The following is an 18,307-nucleotide window of genomic DNA, read 5'->3' as shown; positions in this document are numbered from 1 at the left end:
TTACATGTGGAATCTTAAATATGATACAAACAAACTTATTTACTACACAGAAACAAACCTACACACAGAAAAGAAATTTATGGTTATCAAAGGGGAAAGAGGATGGGGAAGGGATAAATTACGAGTCTGGGGTTATCAGATACAAATTACTATATATAAAAGAGATAAACAGGAGTTCCCATCGTGGCTCAGTGGTTAACGAATCCAATAGGAATGATGAGGTTGCGGGTTTGATCCCTGGCCTTGCTCAGTGGGTTAAGGATCCAGCATTGCCGCGAGCTATGGTGTAGGTCGCAGATGCAGCTCGGATCCCACATTGCTGTGGCTCTGCCATAGGCCGGCGGCTATAGCTCCGATTCGACCCCTAGCCTGGGAACCTCCATATACCGTGGGTGTGGCCCTAGAAATGGCAAAAAAAAAAAAAAGGAGATAAATGACAAGTCCTATGGTATAACACAGGGAACTACACTCAATCTCCTGTAATAAACCATAATGGAAAAGAACATATAAAACGGAATCATTTTGCTGAATACCAGAAACTAACATAACGTTGTAAATCAAGAATACTTCAAGAAAAATAAACAAACAAACAAGGGGTTTAAAAACAAGAGGTCTTCATTCTCTGAGGATGGGCCTGGCTTTAGGGAGATGGACCAGGTAGTTCCCAAAGACTCATGTTGGCAACAGTAAACCTTCTAACCACAGCATGAATCATCCAAGAGAAGTTGGATGGGGGGGGGGCAGGGGGAGGCGTGTCTCTTCCTCTAAGCAAAAGGGAATATTTCAGAAGGATTCTGCGTGACTGAATGAAACCACTGAAAATAATTATGTTATTAAACATCTTTAACAGGAACATTAAATAGGCTGGGAAAGGGGTGAGGAGGAGGAGGGGAAGAATGAAAACTCAGTGCACTTTCTACAATTTTAAATCTTACAACCGCTTTTCCGGGAAGCAACCTCTAAAAATGGTCTGCTATTCACTTGACCCAGAAAACCCCACAAAATCATGCAAATCAAGAGGTTCAACTGTTCATGTTCACTTTAAGAACACTCGTAAAACTGCCCAAGCCATTAAGGGTATGCATATTTGAAAAGCCACCGAGCATCTGAAAGATGTCACTCTACAGAAGCAATGTGTGCCATTCTGTCGTTACAGTGGAGGAGTTGGTAGGTATGCCCAGGCCAAACAGTGGGGCTGGACACAGGGTCGGTGGCCCAAAAAGAGTGCTGACTTTTTATTGCATGTGCTTAAAAATGCAGAGAGTAATGCTGAACTTAAGGGCTTAGATGTAGATTCTCTGGTCATTGAGCACCTCCAGGTGAACAAAGCCCCCAAGATGCGACGCAGGACTTACAGAGCACATGGTCAGATCAACACTTACATGAGTTCTCCCTGCCACATTAAGATGATCCTTACTGAAAAAGAGCAGATTGTTCCTAAGCCAGAAGATGAGGTTGCACAGAAGAAAAAGATATCCCAGAGGAAACTGCAGAAGCAAAAACTTATGACCCAGGAATAAATTTCACAAAAATAAATGCAATTAAAAAAAAATTTACAACCAAGAGCACATCATGTGAATACCCAGAAAAAATTCTGGAAACAGTAAGGTCCTGCTCTGGGATCCAGAGCCTCTACTATCCCTCCCTCTCCCAGCCCCTCATCACTCATGGACTGAATGGACACAGAACTTCCTCCTTGCAATCCTTTCCCTCTGGTCGTTCCCCTTCCGCACAAATACTTTCCCCTCTTTCACAGACCTCTGTATCCTTACCACTTTGTCCTCATTTCACCATATCACTTACCACATTAGAATAAGGACCATTATTTATTAACCACCCGATTGAAGGTGGCCTGGTCTACAGGCCTGACATACATTCCCTTCCTTTAAACCATCACTACTACCCTCGACAGATGGTACCAACCCCATAACCTGCCTCGAATCAGTATCCCAGTGACGCAGCTCTTTGCTTACTCCAGAACAGTTGCTCTTTCTCTCGTCATCATGTGTTTATGCAAAAGCAGCACATCTTCAGTGCTTGACTAACACGTGCTGACAAACGAAAACACATAAACCTATACTTTTTGCTTCCAATAAATAGGTGAAGAGCATTATTCTAAAGGGAACTTTTTCTATCCCAACTTGTTCTGCCACTGCCCCATGGCCCTAGCACCCCAAAAACGAGCACACGCTGAGAACAAGCTCCACACAGGTGCATAAGCCAACAGCAACATACCTGCCAAGGCGACAAGCCAGCACCTTAACCCCCATTCCTGTCTCTCAAGAGTTTTGCAGGGCCTTGGCATTAACTTCTCCCGCTAAGGACAAAGGAGAAAACAGATTTAACCTCTAGAGGAGCCACCCCCACCACCCTACGTCCTCAGACGGTGTGCCCAGTCACCCAATGAGAAATGTCCTGGTCCTAGCTAAATACATTTGCCGCACATTGCTGGAGAAGATGGTTTTACTTCTTCGGAATTCCCTTCCAGTCAAATTCCAACAGAGAGGATTACAACGAATTACCTAGTAGGTTACGGCCTTGAAATTTCATCTCCAATTGCCCTTTTAATTACCTACCTAAACATGATAGTTTGGGTAGCACAGCACAGGCCAACACAGGTCGAGGGCTCCAAGAAAAAGGTTTTATTATTATCATTGCTGTTATTGGAACACAAATTCATGTAGCCATGTGCGTGACACCACGGACCAGCACTAGGCTCAACTGGGTCAAGTGCTAAGCAAAAATCAAGGCCCTCCCTACAGGATCTTTTCGTCCAAAGGCTATTGTTTAGGTAACTAGACGCTGCGGTGCGTTGGCCTACCGTCCCCGATGTTCTGCTCGCCACAAGAAGTCCATAAACACTTGGGAACCCTTTATTAAGAAAATATCTCTTCCCATGGGCCTTCAGTAAAATAGAATGTCTTTTTCCGTAAGTTGAAACCGTTTTTCAGTATTAACCGAAATAACAGTTTTATTGTTGTCGGTAAAAGTCCCTTTAATACGGTCCCATTTGAGCCCTTAGCTCAGAGGCTCCTTTCTTGCAAACGGGCAGCTCAGGGCCTTTCACAGAGCCCCAGGCGGCAAGCCTCCCCCGCTCCGGGGAAACCCGGGCTGCCTCCCCCAGGCCCTGCGCGTCGCAGCAAAGCTCTCCACCCGCTTTGCGTTAAGTACGCGCTGCGAGCGAAGCGGGGAGGCCCGCCGGCCGCCCGCGTCTCCGGCCGGGGAGACGCACGCGCGGCGCCCACGTCCGGCTGCGCGGCGTCGGATGCTGCGGGGGATCGAGAAGGATCTGGAAGAATCCGGTTAGACCGCGGGACGGGCGGGGGAGGTTGAGAGGAAGCGCAGCCGGGGCGCGGGGCGGGGGGGTTGTCCCCGGAGTCTGAGGGTCCCAGGACCCGGAGGGCAGGCGCCTGGCGAGAAGAACGAAGCAGAGACAACCTTTCGCAGGAGCACCTAGATCGCCAGAGCCCGAACCGGCTCGGCCGCCGCCGTCTCTAGAAAGTTCTCCCCCCACGTCCCCAGCGGCCGCCCGGCTCCTCCCAGCCCCTCCCTCCGCGGCGGTGGGACCAATCGCTCCCCCGGCCGCCCACGACCCACCTCCTTCGCCCGCCTGCCTGCGCCCGCGCCGAAGAGGTGCGCGAGCCTCGGCCGCCCGCACAGCGCACACTGTCCGGCGCCCGCTCCCCGAGAAACGGCGCGATGACCGCCGAAGAGACTAAGACCGCCGAGAATGGGGCGCAGTCGGCGCCGCTGCCCCTCGAGGGGGTGGACATCAGCCCCAAGCAGGATGAAGGCGTGCTTAAGGTAAAGGGCGGGGGACGCCCCGGGGCTGCGAGGGACGCCGGGGGGGTCCATCGCCGCAGCACTCCAGCGTCCACCCGGGGTTCGGGGCGCGGACGGCCGCTTCTGCAGCTTCCCCGCCGGCCGTTGAGTAGGTCATGCAGCCACGGCCCGGCGCATCGCCTTCCCGGCTGGGCCGCCGGTTCGGAGCGGGAGTGTGGCCACACGCTCGGAAGATAGGTCTGGGCTGAGCCTCCCCAGTCCTCCAGTCTCCAGGTCCCCAGGCCCGGGGAAAGGCGAGAAGCGCAGCGCTTGCTCCCGCTGCGGCGTGCGCTGGGAGGGGCGCAACGGGAGGGCGGGCGCGCGAGCTGCAGGGGGCCCGGCAGCGTGCACCGCCCCTTTCTGCGACCCCGCGACCCCGCGCCCAGCTCCTCCCTTGCGGTTACAGCCGGGGAGCCCCCGGAACGCCAGCGTCTCGGTGTTGCGGAGCCCGCCAACTCCGGCAGTTGAACATTAGCCGGGACGCGAAGTGGGTCCCAGGAGTTATTTCCTGGCCCGCGGGCCTTTGTGCGACTTAGCGCGCGGGCCTGGTGCTCTCCACCCTCCCGTCACCCGCTTCCTAAAGGCTGGGACCCGGCTAGGTCACCCGCTCGGCCATGCTGTCCCCCCCCAACCCCGGTGCATGCCGGGACCTGTAGTTTCCCCCCCCTCCGCGCTCCGCTTCTCCCCCGCCCCGGCCTCCTGAGCGCGGGGTGCAGAGCTGGGAGGAGGTGCCTAGCTTGGGAACCGGCTACCAAGGAGCCAGGGGAGGGGTCTGGGACCCAGGCAGCAGGGCGTCTTGACCCAGGTCAGGACAACCGGCCATGGTTCAGAGCAGGTTCTGCGCTGTCCAGAATGGCGAAATCCTAGCCCAGATTCATGCCCTGTACTCACTCAGTGTCTCTCCTCCTCCTGGCTTCCTGCTGCTCAGCTCCACGTGTATGAGTGACCTAGGCTAGCTGCAGACTTTGGGAGCTCTTAGCTGGGCCAGAAATGCACCTGGCTGCTTTCCCAGTGGGCACGTGGCTTCCAGGGAGGCTCATTTCCCCTTTTATTCTTCAGTCCTTCCCCTCTAGGTTTCTATTCTCAAGTCCCACGTCCATTCCATCGTGGAAACTTTCCCTTAGAGGGTAACCATCCACCTACCAGGTAGCCCACAGAGTCACACTTTATAAATAAAGCGAAACAGAGAGTCTTGTAAGTTGCTGGGACATACCCTGGTTCTGAAACCAAGAACTGTAGTAGCCTACCAGTCGGGAATGCTCAAGTCCTAAGTCAAAGTTTAGGGCCTGGTGAAGAACCCCATGTCATGTATGGTATTTTTGCCTTTTGGCATCTTTTTTTTTTTTTTTTGTTTTTTTTTTTTTTAGGGCCGCACCTGTGGCATATGGAAGTTCCTGGGCTAGGGTCTAATAGGAGCTACAGCTGCTGGCCTACACTACAGCCAGAGCAATGCAAGATCCGAGCTGCGACCTATACCACAGCTCACAGCAACGCCGGATCCTTAACCCACTGAGCGAGGCCAGGGATCAAACCCACAACCTCATGGTTCCTAGTCAGATTCGTTTCTGCTGCGCCCCGACAGGAACTCCCAGGACAGCTGCTATTCTTTTCAATACTCATGTTCCTCTTCTCTCTGAACCAGACCTTGATTTGATGACTGGCATTTAGGAAGAATGAGGAGACTTTTCCCTTTGCTGTTAATAGTTTATTCAGTCTTTTACCAGTGTTGTCCTGTAACAACTCTGATAGGGACTCTCATCACTGTAATGTCTAAGTTCACGTGACTTGCGTGAGATCATACGGCAAAAACTTGAACTCAGGTGTTTTGTCTCCAGTTTTTCGAACCAAGTCATGCTGCAGTGTGAGACAGAGAGGTCATTTGGTTCTAGCCAAGCTCCACAGCAGTCATTTGATGACTGGTTCACTAAGTTACTTAGAAGGAGGCAGAAGAGCCTGTTTACATTCCGACAGTGGCAGTTGTGGTACCTCTTTTTTCCATCCCCAGGTGCTCACTTTCTCCCCTTCCACCAGGTCATCAAGCGAGAGGGCACAGGCACAGAGATGCCCATGATCGGGGACCGAGTCTCTGTCCACTACACAGGCTGGCTACTAGATGGCACCAAGTTTGACTCCAGCCTGGACCGCAAGGACAAATTCTCCTTCGACCTGGGGAAAGGTAGTATGGTTAGAGGGCTGGTAGGCCAGGGGCGTGTAAGCTGTGACAGGCAGAAACCATATTCTCAGAAGCTTGAGAAAGAATGGTTTATTATAATCTATTCATTTCCTCCCCCCCCCCCCCCCCGATACTGCTTTTTTTTTTCTTCACTATCCTGAAACTAGATTGATTTTTATCTCTCATTTCTCTTGGTCACCTTTGAATGCCTTCCTTTTTAGGAGTGGTCTGCCTTGTTTCTTGAACCCTTTTGTTTCAGAGTTGATTTTTTTTTTTTTTTTTTTTTGGAAGAGGTCTCAGACCTGACAGCATTATTGTAACCAGGTTTTCTACCTTCCTGGTCCCATTTCTAAACAGTGTCCAGCTTCCCCTAGGGCATGGTACAGCAAGTCTCTCAGGCCACTGTTTGAACCCAATCAGATCCCTGCCAAGGAGGACCTGTTTGTTTTCTGTCCCTACAGGAGAGGTCATCAAGGCTTGGGATATTGCTGTAGCAACCATGAAAGTGGGGGAAGTGTGCCACATCACCTGCAAACCAGAATATGCCTACGGTTCAGCCGGCAGTCCTCCCAAGATTCCTCCCAATGCCACGCTTGTGTTTGAGGTGAGTGTCCAGCCACAAAAAGCAAGGCAAAGAGCCAGTCTTATCTCAGCCTGGGGCCTGGCTGCCCTCCAGCCCTTCCTGCCACTTAGAAACAGTGTAGCCAAGGCTGAGGGCCTGCCTTTAGGGGAAGGAGAGGAACAGAGAGGGCACCTGGCTCTGCCGTGCACATAACCTGCTGCTGCCAGAAAGTGGTCAGCGATGGAGGTTTCTGGTGGAAGAGGTAGCCATGAACCCCTCTTCAGACTTGAAGCAGCAGGGTGAGGGCTTAGGGCATGTTTATCTCCAGAGCGGCGCCCAGTGGAGATGGGCTGTAACTCAAAGGAGTCAGGAGGTCATAATCTACATGCAGGAAGACTAACAGGAGAGAGTATTGGTGCTCCGGAGATAGGAGGGGAGAAAACGCTTCCCCATGGGCAGAGAGGCAGAACCAGAAAGCCTCTGCTGAGGAGGTGGCACTTGACAGTGTTCACGCTTGAAAATGTTGAGCCCTCACCAGTGGCTACTTGGAGGACGCTCAGAATACCACTGATGGCTATCAGATTGAGCCTCTCAAGTAGCTGAATTAGGATTGCCTGCAACATGTGCTTGTTGAGTGGAGCAGGTAATGGTCTCCTGAGGGTAAATGAAATCTGTATGACTGCCCATCTCTACCAAAGTTGAGGCTAGGGCAGCTCCCAAGAACTTAGCAAAACTGCCACTTTGTCTGCTCGTGGTGTCGCTGCCCCTGTGGTCAGACCTGGTCTGGCATTTACTAGGGACTCTTCTGAAAGAGGAGTTGTGTCACCTTACATCTTGTAGGTGGAGTTGTTCGAGTTCAAGGGAGAGGACCTGACAGAAGAGGAAGACGGTGGGATCATCAGGAGAATACAGACCCGGGGGGAAGGCTATGCCAGGCCCAACGATGGTGCCATTGTGGAGGGTAAGGCAGTTCGATCTGGGGTTCACATTCTCATACTTAGATCCTGTGTGGCTTTGGGCAAGTTCATACCATTTCCTAGTCTTTTTTTTTTCTTTTTAATCTGCAAAGTGAGGGATTGAATTATATCCTCTAATGTTCCTTCATATGTAAGAACACAAAAAGGGCCTGTGGGGGCAGAAAGTGATAAGGAGATAGAGGGAGGCTGGTGGCATCCTTCTCAGCCTGCTACCTGCTCATTTATGCCCCTGGTCCACTGCCTCTCTTTCATGCTAGTTGCCCTGGAAGGGTACTACAAGGACCAGATCTTTGACCAGCGGGAGATCCGCTTTGAGGTCGGCGAAGGGGAGACTATGGACTTGCCTTGTGGGCTGGAGAAAGCCATTCAGCGCATGGAAAAAGGAGAGCATTCCATTGTGTACCTCAAACCCAGGTGAGGGACACTTTGGCCCAGGTGTAAGCATTCTGTAGAGTAGGTGGGCACACCAGGGTCAGAGATCTGCTCGTCCCAGGTAGTTGTGTAACTGGCCATTTGTAACCCCACGCGCATTCACTGTGCCTCTGGGTCCTCACACGTACACACCATCATGATCTCTGAATTTTAGGAGTGTGGCCACAGTCATCCACATCTCCTTGAATCAGCACCTAATTTTTTCACTCTTGGCTGCTACAGATTCCCTTCTCTAGCAACATCAAGATTGTCATCTCCTGTTAATTCATTTAGTCATTAATATTTGTTGAAACACACCTACTGTGTGCCATGACACAGTGCTGAAAATTCCTAAGTGTTCAGAGACTGTTCCCACCTTCTAGTGACTCACTGTTGAGTAAGATACCATTTGAATTAGTAATCATGCCATTTTGTAATATAAGTTTTTAGAAGGATGTTTAAGATGGCTAAGTAAGAGATTAGTTAATTGTGTGAAGAGGTCAGGGAAGAGGAAACTTTTGCCAAGGAGGAAACTTCTGAACCAAGACTGATGGGGTGGGGAGGTACTTTCCATTATGGGGCAGGTTAAGTGCTGAGCTGACCCAGCGTGATCTTGGCCCACAGCTATGCGTTCGGCAGTGCTGGGAAGGAAAAGTTCCACATCCCACCTAATGCTGAGTTGAAGTATGAAGTACACCTCAAGAGTTTTGAGAAGGTGAGTTTGTTAGGGGTCTTCCCTATGCTGGAGGTGACTCTCTGGTAGCTGACAACTTCGCTTCTCCCTTGGGGCATGGCAGGCCAAGGAGTCGTGGGAGATGAGCTCAGAGGAGAAGCTGGAGCAGAGCAGCATTGTGAAGGAGCGGGGCACTGTATACTTCAAGGTGAGCCAACACTGGGGTCCTGAGGACACTCCCAGGGAGGGCGCCCTGGACCCTTATGTCGGAGCTGGTTTGCTGCCGGGGAGTAGACAGCTTTCGCAAGTGTATCTGAGCTAGCTGGTCAAGGCTGCAGGTGTGGGGAAGGCAGGACTCACTGATGTCCATGGGGTACAGTAGCCTGGGGCCACCGAACCTGTGCTGGGTGCCTCAGTCTCCCTGCCATTCCAGGAAGGCAAGTACAAGCAAGCTCTGGTGCAGTACAAGAAGATTGTGTCCTGGCTAGAATATGAGTCGAGTTTCTCTAACGAGGATGCACAGAAGGCACAGGCTCTTCGGCTGGCCTCCCACCTCAACCTAGCCATGTGTTATCTGAAACTACAGTCCTTCTCGGCTGCCATTGAAAACTGTAACAAGGTGAGGCCCTGTTAGAGAGGGCAGGGGGCAGTGTTCACAGGCGGGGTTGGGTGAGCTGCCAGTGGGTCTGAACGTGCCCGTGGTGACTAGGGTAGGGTTAGCAGGATGCAGCTGTGGTCAAGGGCCCAGAGGCAAGGGTGTGAGAAGCCTTAGTGGCAGGAGGCGATGGCACGGGGTAGAAGGAAGTGCTAGATGGAACCACCACCTCATTGTTCTCTCCTAGTTCTTTGTCTCCCTACTATGTACCTGCTTCATTCTAAAGAGAATGGAACTGCCACAGGTTCTTTGCTTTCATCTCAAGACCTGTCTTCCCTCTCTGCTTCTTGGACTAACTGAGGTGCCCTTTTAGACCTTGGTCCTTCCACGTAATGCCCAAGACTTACTCTGGGGTGGAGCCCCCATTTCTGTTCAGCTTCATCCTGCCAAGGGCTGTCTTTGGAACCTAGTCTTGGCCAGAGAAGCTGCAGGATCTGAGGTCTTGTTGCTGCTTCCTCCCTGTGTCTTAGGCCCTGGAGCTGGACAGCAACAACGAGAAGGGCCTTTCCGCCGGGGAGAGGCCCACCTGGCAGTGAATGACTTTGACTTGGCTCGAGCTGACTTCCAGAAGGTCCTGCAGCTCTATCCCAGCAACAAAGCCGCCAAGGCCCAGTTGGCGCTCTGCCAGCAGCGGATCCGTAAGCAGCTTGCGCGGGAGAAGAAGCTCTATGCCAACATGTTTGAGAGGCTGGCAGAGGAGGAGAGCAAGGTGAGGATGGGGGCAGGGACCAGTTAGAATGGGCAGGAAACGAGGTGTCACTTCTACCCTGTGCCAGTCCTGGAAGCCAAAGCTGCTCTTGTCCAGAGCCAGGAGCGTGTGTCCCCCCGCCCCATTCAAGCCCTGGGGATCAGGAACTGGCTGGTCTCTGAGTGGGCTTCCCAACTTACATTCTCCTTGCCTGTTTAAAACACAAGTTTAAACACGTCATATGTTAACATAGTTAAATGCAAACTGCCCAGAGAGGATGTGGCGAAAAGGCTTCCTCCTGCACCTAGCAGTAGCTGATCCCCCATTGTGCTGTGCTGCCCCTCGACCCTCAAAACAGGCCATGTGCTCTAGCTGCTGTTCCTTGTGTCCGACTCTGTTCACATCATGCTTGGAAGCTTGTTTCACATCAACGTGTAAAAAGAACTTCACTGTTGGCTTATGTAGTCCACTGTGTGGATGTAGTGAATCTGCTCTGATTTCCTGGTCTTTCGGTCTTCTAAACCCATGTTGAGAGAAACATAAACCACATTTATCATTTTAAATTTCTAGTAGCTATGTTTTTGGTTTTATGTCTTTTTAGGGCCACACTTGAAGCATAGGGAAGTTCCCAGGTTAGGGTTCAAATCGGAGCTACAACCACGCAGGATCTGAGCTGTGTCTGCGACCTACACCACAGCTTACAGCAGCACCAGATCCATAACCCACTGGGCAAGGCCAGGGATTAAACCTGCATCCTCATGGATACTGGTCGGGTTTGTTTACCACTGGGCCACAGAGGGAACTCCTCTAGTAGCTATGTTTTTTTAAAAAAGTCAGGTAGGTGAAATTTATCTAGAAAGGGAATTGCTGTGTGTGTGTAATTCTACTGGAAGTTAAACTTTTTTTACTTTTTTTCTTACTTGGGGATAAGACTGGACATGGTGTCAGTGTGTTAGTGAGTACAGGTGTGCTTCCAGATCACTTGGGTGTGAGCAGGCAAGAACAGAAATATCACCTTTCTTATCAGGGGCCTGGGCCAAATGAGAACTGGGATTCACCCCTTCCTCCTCTTCCTCGCAGGCCAAGGTGTCAGGAGACCAGCAGGCAGACACAGAGATGAAGGAGGAGCAGAAGAATGATGTGGCAGGGCGCCAGCCTCAGGTGGAGGCGGAAGCATAGCCTCTCCCCAGCCCTGCTCCTGCAGCTGCCTGCCTCCCCTGCTCCCTACCCTACTCCACCCTGTTAGTTTTGTAAAAACTGAAGAATTTTGAGTGAATTAGACCTTTATTTTTCTATCTGGTTGGATGGTGGCTTTGGGGGAAGGGGGGGAGGAGCAGGCTGGGGGATTGAGGTGGGGGGGTGGTCTTTTCAGGTGGTGTCACCCCCTCTTCCCTTCCCCCTTTATACGCACACTCATCAGAATGTTAATTTATTTTGCTTCCTCTGTTTGTTATGTCCATTTTTGAAATGGTAGAAGGGGCAAGTGGTAGGGATGTAAGGTCTGATGTGAAAGCAGGGTGGAGAGGGAGACCCTTGGGCAGCCCCCTTCCTCACCCTTTCCTCTTCCCACGTGGGTGCTAGGGGCATGGGGAAAACCACTGCTGTGCCCGTTACCTCTCTGCTCCCCTCCTCACCCCAGGCGGTGTGGCTGATGTGTCTCCTGGTGTCACGGTGACCACCCTGTGTACCCTCTCCAGCATCTCCCCACCTTTCAGTTCCCCTTCTCAGCGGGGTCATGTCCCCACCCCCTCAGCCTCTTCTCTGCACGTTGCTGAAGGTCCAGGCTTGCCTCAAGTTCTGTGCTTGAGCAATAAAGTGGAAACAAAACCTGGGTGTCACAGGTAGCCCTTTGTTTGGCCTTGGAGGGTGGGTGTGGATGGCTACACTGGGACAGGATTATAGTAGTTGCCCACCTCATCCCCAGTTCTGCTCAGAACGCACCAGCAGTGGTTGAGCAGGGCCTCCTGGGTTCCCCACATTCCGTACCCCCAGCAGCCGGGCGGGTTTCAGTAGCTCTGGTTTTCTTCCATGACACTTAGGAAAACATCTAAGCTACTGGGACCATGAGTTTGTTTTCAGATTAGATTTGTCTTATTTTTGCAAGAAACTGATTCAGTAGAAAGTTCTAGCTTTCTTGGCTTCCTAACAATGTGAAACTCCTGGTCACCAACACCTGTGAGCTACTACACAAAAGAGGGAAGAACAGCCACCAAGCCTGGGAACACCAGGCAGCCACTCGGGTCCATTCTCCACCTTTCTTCTTGGCCTAATGGGGAAAAGCTTATGCTTTCAAACAAGGTTCTGACCTTGGGCTTCAGCATTCTGAGCCCTGGGAGAAGCTAAGGGGCATAGGTGCTGCTGGGCCTGGTCCAGATGTTCTCACTGCAGGCCAGAGCATGCATGTGCCCTCCCTCTTACCGCGGGCTGCCTGGCCCTCTCTGCGGGTGGAGCCTGTGCAGCTCCTTTCAGAAAAAATTTGTTCTTTTACTGTGGAAGATCAATTTCTGTCTGAAAGTTTTTCACCAAGTCCTACAGCATGGCTGATGCTAGAGCCAGATTCAAAATTTGAGTGTTCTTTTCTCCTGGCGTCACTGCTTGTTCTCCTGCTGGGTTCACATCGCAGTCCTGTGCTTAGGACTGTGCCTGGGTCTTTGGTATTTCAGGATTATTAGACTTGCCCTAAAGCTAATGATAATAGCTAACCCTCACTACACACTTTTGATGCAAGCCTAGCACTAAAGCAAAAGCCTCTGCAAATTAACTTCTGTCCTTATGACCAACCTACAAAGAAGGTATTGCCACATGTTACAAAGGAGGAAACCAAGGATCAGGAGTTAAATGGAAAGACAGTGCCTGGAATGTGAGGTGACCTGAACAAATCCAAACTGCCATGAGGCTCACATGACCTTGGGCAAGCTGAGCTTCTTTCCTCATTTGCAAAAACAGGGAGATGGACAAAAAACACTCCTGAGGTTCCCTCCAGCTCTCAATGCTTGTGTAGGACTCCAAGATGTAAAACATTAAAACAAAAACCCTCAAACTAACTGCACTTCTGTAGAACCCTGGAACTGGACAAGCCTTGGTTTATGTAACATTAAAACTGTCCTCTGAGGATGTTTCAGTAAAAATGGCCAGAAGTCTTTAAGGTTAAAAATAAATTGCCATCTGGCCCTTCTTTCCTCTGGGTCAGGATACCTTCCCCACCATCACTTAAATTCACACAGAACGTGTTGATTAAGAGAACTGAAAGGAAACCAGCGCTGCCCTGTTAGTGCAGACCTGCAAGTGGTCTCTGGGAGATTCTAAATGGTGTTTCTCTTGTCTGAGTGCTGGCCCAAACATCCAGTTCTATAGATTTTCTCTCCTAAGTATTTCCAGTCTGCATTCTAGCAGCCTCTTCCCCCCATCACCATGTACCCCCAGCCCGTCCATCTGTCCCGGCAAGGCTGCTCTCCTGCGTTCCCATGTGCACCTGCTCTGCACTTCACAGAGTCTGGGAATAAAAGGGTGAACTATGCATCTTGTTTCAGTTGGAGAAATAACACGTGAAAGACATTTTAGACAAGACGAGTAATAAGTAATGCCTTTTTAGGAAACCACTGCTTGAAAATCGAGACTTAAACAGTGGAACCTTTGCTATCTTATTCCTTCTGTTTTATTTTTTTTAATTATTTTTTTATTTTTTTTCTTGTCTTTTTTTTGCTATTTCTTGGGCCGCTCCCGCAGCATATGGAGGTTCCCAGGCTAGGGGTCCAATTGGAGCTACAGCTGCTGGCCTACACCACAGTCACAGTAATGCCAGATCCACGTCGGGTCTTCCACCTACACCACAGCTCACGGCAACGCCTAACCCACTGAGTGAGGGCAGCAATCAAACCCGCATTCTCATAGATCCTAGTTGGGTTGGTTAACCGCTGAGCCACAAAGGGAACTCCAAGCTTGTCCTCCTTCTGAAGGAAATGTTATTGTTCACTTGATGGCCGTAGTTCCCAGCTACTTGCTAACCTCAAATAACTTAGATGCACCAACTCTCCTTCATTATGAAATGTAATAAAAACTTATTTAGCATGTAATTAACAACACTAAATATACCACTTTGGGTGGTAAACAAAGAGTGTGAAAGATTCACAAAGTGGTTCTAAGGAGAGATGATCAAGAAAAAGCAATGCCAGAGTTCCCACTGTGGTGCAGTGGCTTAAGAACCCAACTGCAGCGACTTGGGTCACTGTGGAGGTGTGGGTTTGTTCCCTGGTCCTTGCAATGGGTTAAAGGATCTGGCGTTGTGCAAGTCACATCTGTGACTTGAATTCAATGCCTGGCCCGGTAACTCATATACCACATGTGTGGCCATAAAAAAAGAGAAATGCCTTTGTGAACTCGGAGTTCTCTGACTAGAAGACAGGATTAGCCACAACCTCTCCCCCACCTAAGACATGGGTGTCCTTCAGACCTCCAGTCTCCAGTTCCACGGTGAGAGGTGCTTCACGCAGAAAATGGTTCAAATGGTTCCATTTTGGGTTTTGTTTGTTTGCTTGCTTTTTAGGGCCACGCCCGAGGCATATGGGAGTTTCCAGGCTAGGGGGGAATCAGAGCTACAGCTACCACAGCCACAGCGACTCAAGATCCGAGCTACGTCTGCGACCTACACCACAGCTCACAGCAACGCCGGACCCCTAACCCACAGAGTGAGGCCAGGGATTGAACCCACATCCTCGTGGATCCTAATCAGGACTGCTAACCACTGAGCCATGAAGGGAACTCCCAGTTCCATTTTGTTTTGTTTTGTTCTTGGCCACCCGGAGGCACATGGAGCTCCTGGGCCAGGGATCAGATCCAAGACACAGCTTCGGCAACACCGGGCCCTCAACCCACTGTGCTGCACTGGGGATTAAACCCACGTCCCAGCACTCCCAAGACACAGCTGATCCAGTTCTTGTCACAGCGGGAACGCCTGTATTTTTTTTTTTATTGAGGTGAAATTCACATAATGTTAACCATTCAAAATGAACAATTTAGTGGCATTCAGCCCAATTATAATGTTGCACAACCACCACCTCTATCCAGTTCTAAAACATTTTCACCATCCTGTGTTTTAAGCCCATTTCCTCATGTTGGAACTTTAGTGACAAGAACATTCTTCAGTTAATGGCCAGTGGAGTCTTGAACACACAACTCTGACAGGTTCTGAGATCAAAGCTTCCCCGGGGCAGGTGGAGTGTGGTGTGGGGCATAAACTGGAAGTGTGGGGTTAGTACCTGCAGACTATTACATGTGGAAGGGATAAACAACAAGGTCCTACAGTAAAGCACATGGAACTATATTCAATATCCTGTGATAAACCACAAAGTTAAAGAATATATACACACGTACATACATGTATATATGTATAAATAATCACTTTGCTGTACACCAGAAACTAACACAACACTGTAAATCAACTCTACTTCAAATAAGTAAACAAACTACTCTCTGAGGGGAAAAAAAAAAGCTTTCCAGAGTTAGTGGTCCTTTCTAAAGGGGCCAAACTTGTGAGGAGGGGTGGGCCTCAGAGTACCAGCCTCATACTCAGAGCAGGGCTGCTGATCGCACTGCTGTTCTGCCTAATTTCTTCTTCTTCTTCTTCTTTTTTTTTTGTCTTTTTGCCATTTCTTGGGCCGCTCCCACGGCATATGGAGGTTCCCAGGCTAGGGGTCGAATCAAAGCTGCAACCACCAGCCTACGCCAGAGCCACAGCAACGCGGGATCCGAGCCGCGTCTGCAACCTACACCACAGCTCACGGCAACGCCAGATCATTAACCCACTGAGCAAGGCCAGGGACCGAACCCGCAACCTCATGGTTCCTAGTAGGATTCGTTAACCACTGCGCCACTACGGGAACTCCTGATTTTTTTTTTTTTATATATAATGATTTTTATTTTTTCCATTATAGCTGATTTACAGTGTTCTGTCAATTTTCTGCTGCACAGCAAGGTGACCCAGTCACACATACATGTATACATTCTTTTTGCTCACATTATCATGCTCCATCACAAGTGACCAGACATAGTTCCCAGGGCTATACAGCAGGATCCCACTGCTTATCCACTCCAAAGGCAATAGTTTGCATCTATTAACCCCAGATTCCCAGTCCCTCCACTCCCTCCCCCTCCGTCTTGGCAACCACAAGTCTGTTTTCCATGTGATTTTCTTTTCTGTGGAAAGGTTCATTTGTGCCCTATATTAGATTCCAGATATAAGTGAAATCACATGGTATTTGTCTTTCTCTTTCTGACTTACTTCACTATGAGAGTCTCTAGTTCCATCCAGTTGCTGCCAAAGAAGACATACAGATGGCAAACAAGCACATGAAAAAATGCTCAACATCACTGATTATTAGAGAAATGCAAATCATTCTCACACCAGTCAGAATGGCCATCATTAATAAGTCCACAAATAACAAATGCTGGAGAGGGTGTGGAGAAAAGGGAACCCTCCTGCACTGTTGGTGGGACTGCAAATTGGTACAACCACCACTATGGAGAACAGTATGGAGGTACCTTAGAAACCTATACACAGAACTACTATATGAGCCAGCAGTCCCACTCTTGGGCATATACCTGGACAAAACTGTTCTTGAAAAAGACACATGCACCCGCATGTTCATTGCAGCACTATTCACAATAGCCAAGACATGGAAACAACCTAAATGTCCATTGACAGACGACTGGATTAAGATGTTCTGCCTAATTTCTAGGTCAAAGAAGTTTGAGGAACAGGTTTCTGTACTTTACCACTTAGAACCTTTTGTGTGCTAACTGCACTGTGAATCAGAGAGGGAAGAGGAATGTGGAGTCTCAAACTGGGCCCAGTGGCAACTCTGCCCCACCCTCAGGATGGTGAATGGCTCTGGGCCTCGAGTCTCCCACCTAGGCATCTTAGGCTGACACTCTGAACACGACCCCTCTGTCTACTCTTAGAGAAAGAAGTAAACAAAGAATCTCCCTAGAAATGCTTCCCACTTACTGCACCAACCCCTCCCTTGCCATAGCAGATTTCCACGGAAGCTACTGTTCAGCTCATTTGTAAAGAATATGCCACCCACACAACAGTACCCAAGTCACCTAACCAGTAAGATAGATGGCCTGGTTGGACAGTGCTGGGGTGTAAACCAAAACCCAAGACAAGCTCTAGATGGTGGAGACCCACCAACCATCCTACTAAAAAGGGCCAACACAGGGGTCTCTGTGTGGAGCCAGGGCTCTGTCTGCACACCTCATAGCTGTAACACTCAATGCAGTTACAGTGACTGATACAGTGGGGAGACACTTGCGGGGGGTGGGGTATGGCTTGATTCATCCCATATTTCTTGGAGACCTATCTTTCTTCCCTTTCTAACTTTATTTGGCTCTCTTGACAAAAGCCAAAAGACATGGTATCCAAGTTGCAAGCATAATGACATGACCCTCATGACAAACACACAGCAAACAAAAACAGGCACCCTAGTGCAGAAAGGTCAAGAACAAGAAGCCCAAGTGACAGACTAAGGTACTGTGGGTGCTGGGTCAGGCAGGGCACTCGGTGTCAGAAGCAAGATGATCCTCTTCTATTCCATCCTGCTTATTTACCAATTAATTTATTTTACTATTTCACTCAAAGGGCTACAAAAAGAAACAGTGGAGCAATAATAAAGTGAAAAGGCGCATAATTCAAAACTATTTAAGTTTACACTTCATGCTCTGTTTATCATGAAGGTCATGTCATTATGTTTGCAACCTGGATACCGTGCCTTTAGCTAAACATTTTAAAATTGCTTGTTTTTCTGCTCCTTGAACCTAATATGAAGCTTAGGATTTGAGCTAGGACGAGGGAACAGAGACGTGGTAGAGCAGGGGCAAGGGAGCATGCAGGCCCTGCATAATGTAGGGGACGAACATAAAGCACCAGGTACACCCATGTGACCCAGAAACTTTGACTGGACCTGGTCAACCCAATAATACACAAGAAACAGAGACCTGAGTGTATCCAGTTCCCAGTACCTGTCCAGCCTTCTCTCTGCAGTTCTTTTTTTTTTTTTTCTGTCTTTTTGTCTTTTTGCCATTTCTTGGGCCGCTCCCGAGGCATATGGAGTTTCCCAGGCTAGGGGTCTAATCGGAGCTGTAGCTGCCAGTCTATGCCAGAGCCACAGCAACATGGGATCCGAGCCGCATCTGCAACCTACACCACAGCTCACGGCAATGCTGGATTGTTAACCCACTGAGCAAGGCCAGGGATCGAACCCGCAACCTCATGGTTCCTAGTCGGATTCGTTAACCACTGCGCCACGACGGGAACTCCCTCTCTGCCGTTCTGACCCACTGCCCCCTGTT

The 18,307-nt window shown here is 49.8% G+C and overlaps 1 protein-coding gene across 1 annotated transcript; it reads left to right on the top strand.

The window, feature by feature from the left end:
* FKBP4 (FK506 binding protein 4, 59kDa) lies at positions 3,630-11,248 on the top strand. The gene is given in 11 exon segments (NM_001195337.2): positions 3,630-3,804; positions 5,854-5,998; positions 6,457-6,599; positions 7,398-7,518; positions 7,792-7,948; positions 8,570-8,660; positions 8,743-8,826; positions 9,052-9,237; positions 9,744-9,776; positions 9,779-9,982; positions 11,042-11,248. Coding segments are annotated over 11 exon segments (1,368 nt in total). The 5' UTR covers positions 3,630-3,699; the 3' UTR covers positions 11,141-11,248.

This window comes from Sus scrofa, chromosome 5 (genome assembly GCF_000003025.6).
Source record: "Sus scrofa isolate TJ Tabasco breed Duroc chromosome 5, Sscrofa11.1, whole genome shotgun sequence".
NCBI classification, from domain to species: domain Eukaryota; kingdom Metazoa; phylum Chordata; class Mammalia; order Artiodactyla; family Suidae; genus Sus; species Sus scrofa.
The sequence above is the reverse complement of the archived record's forward strand: the minus strand, read 5'-3'. Positions and strand labels throughout refer to the sequence as shown.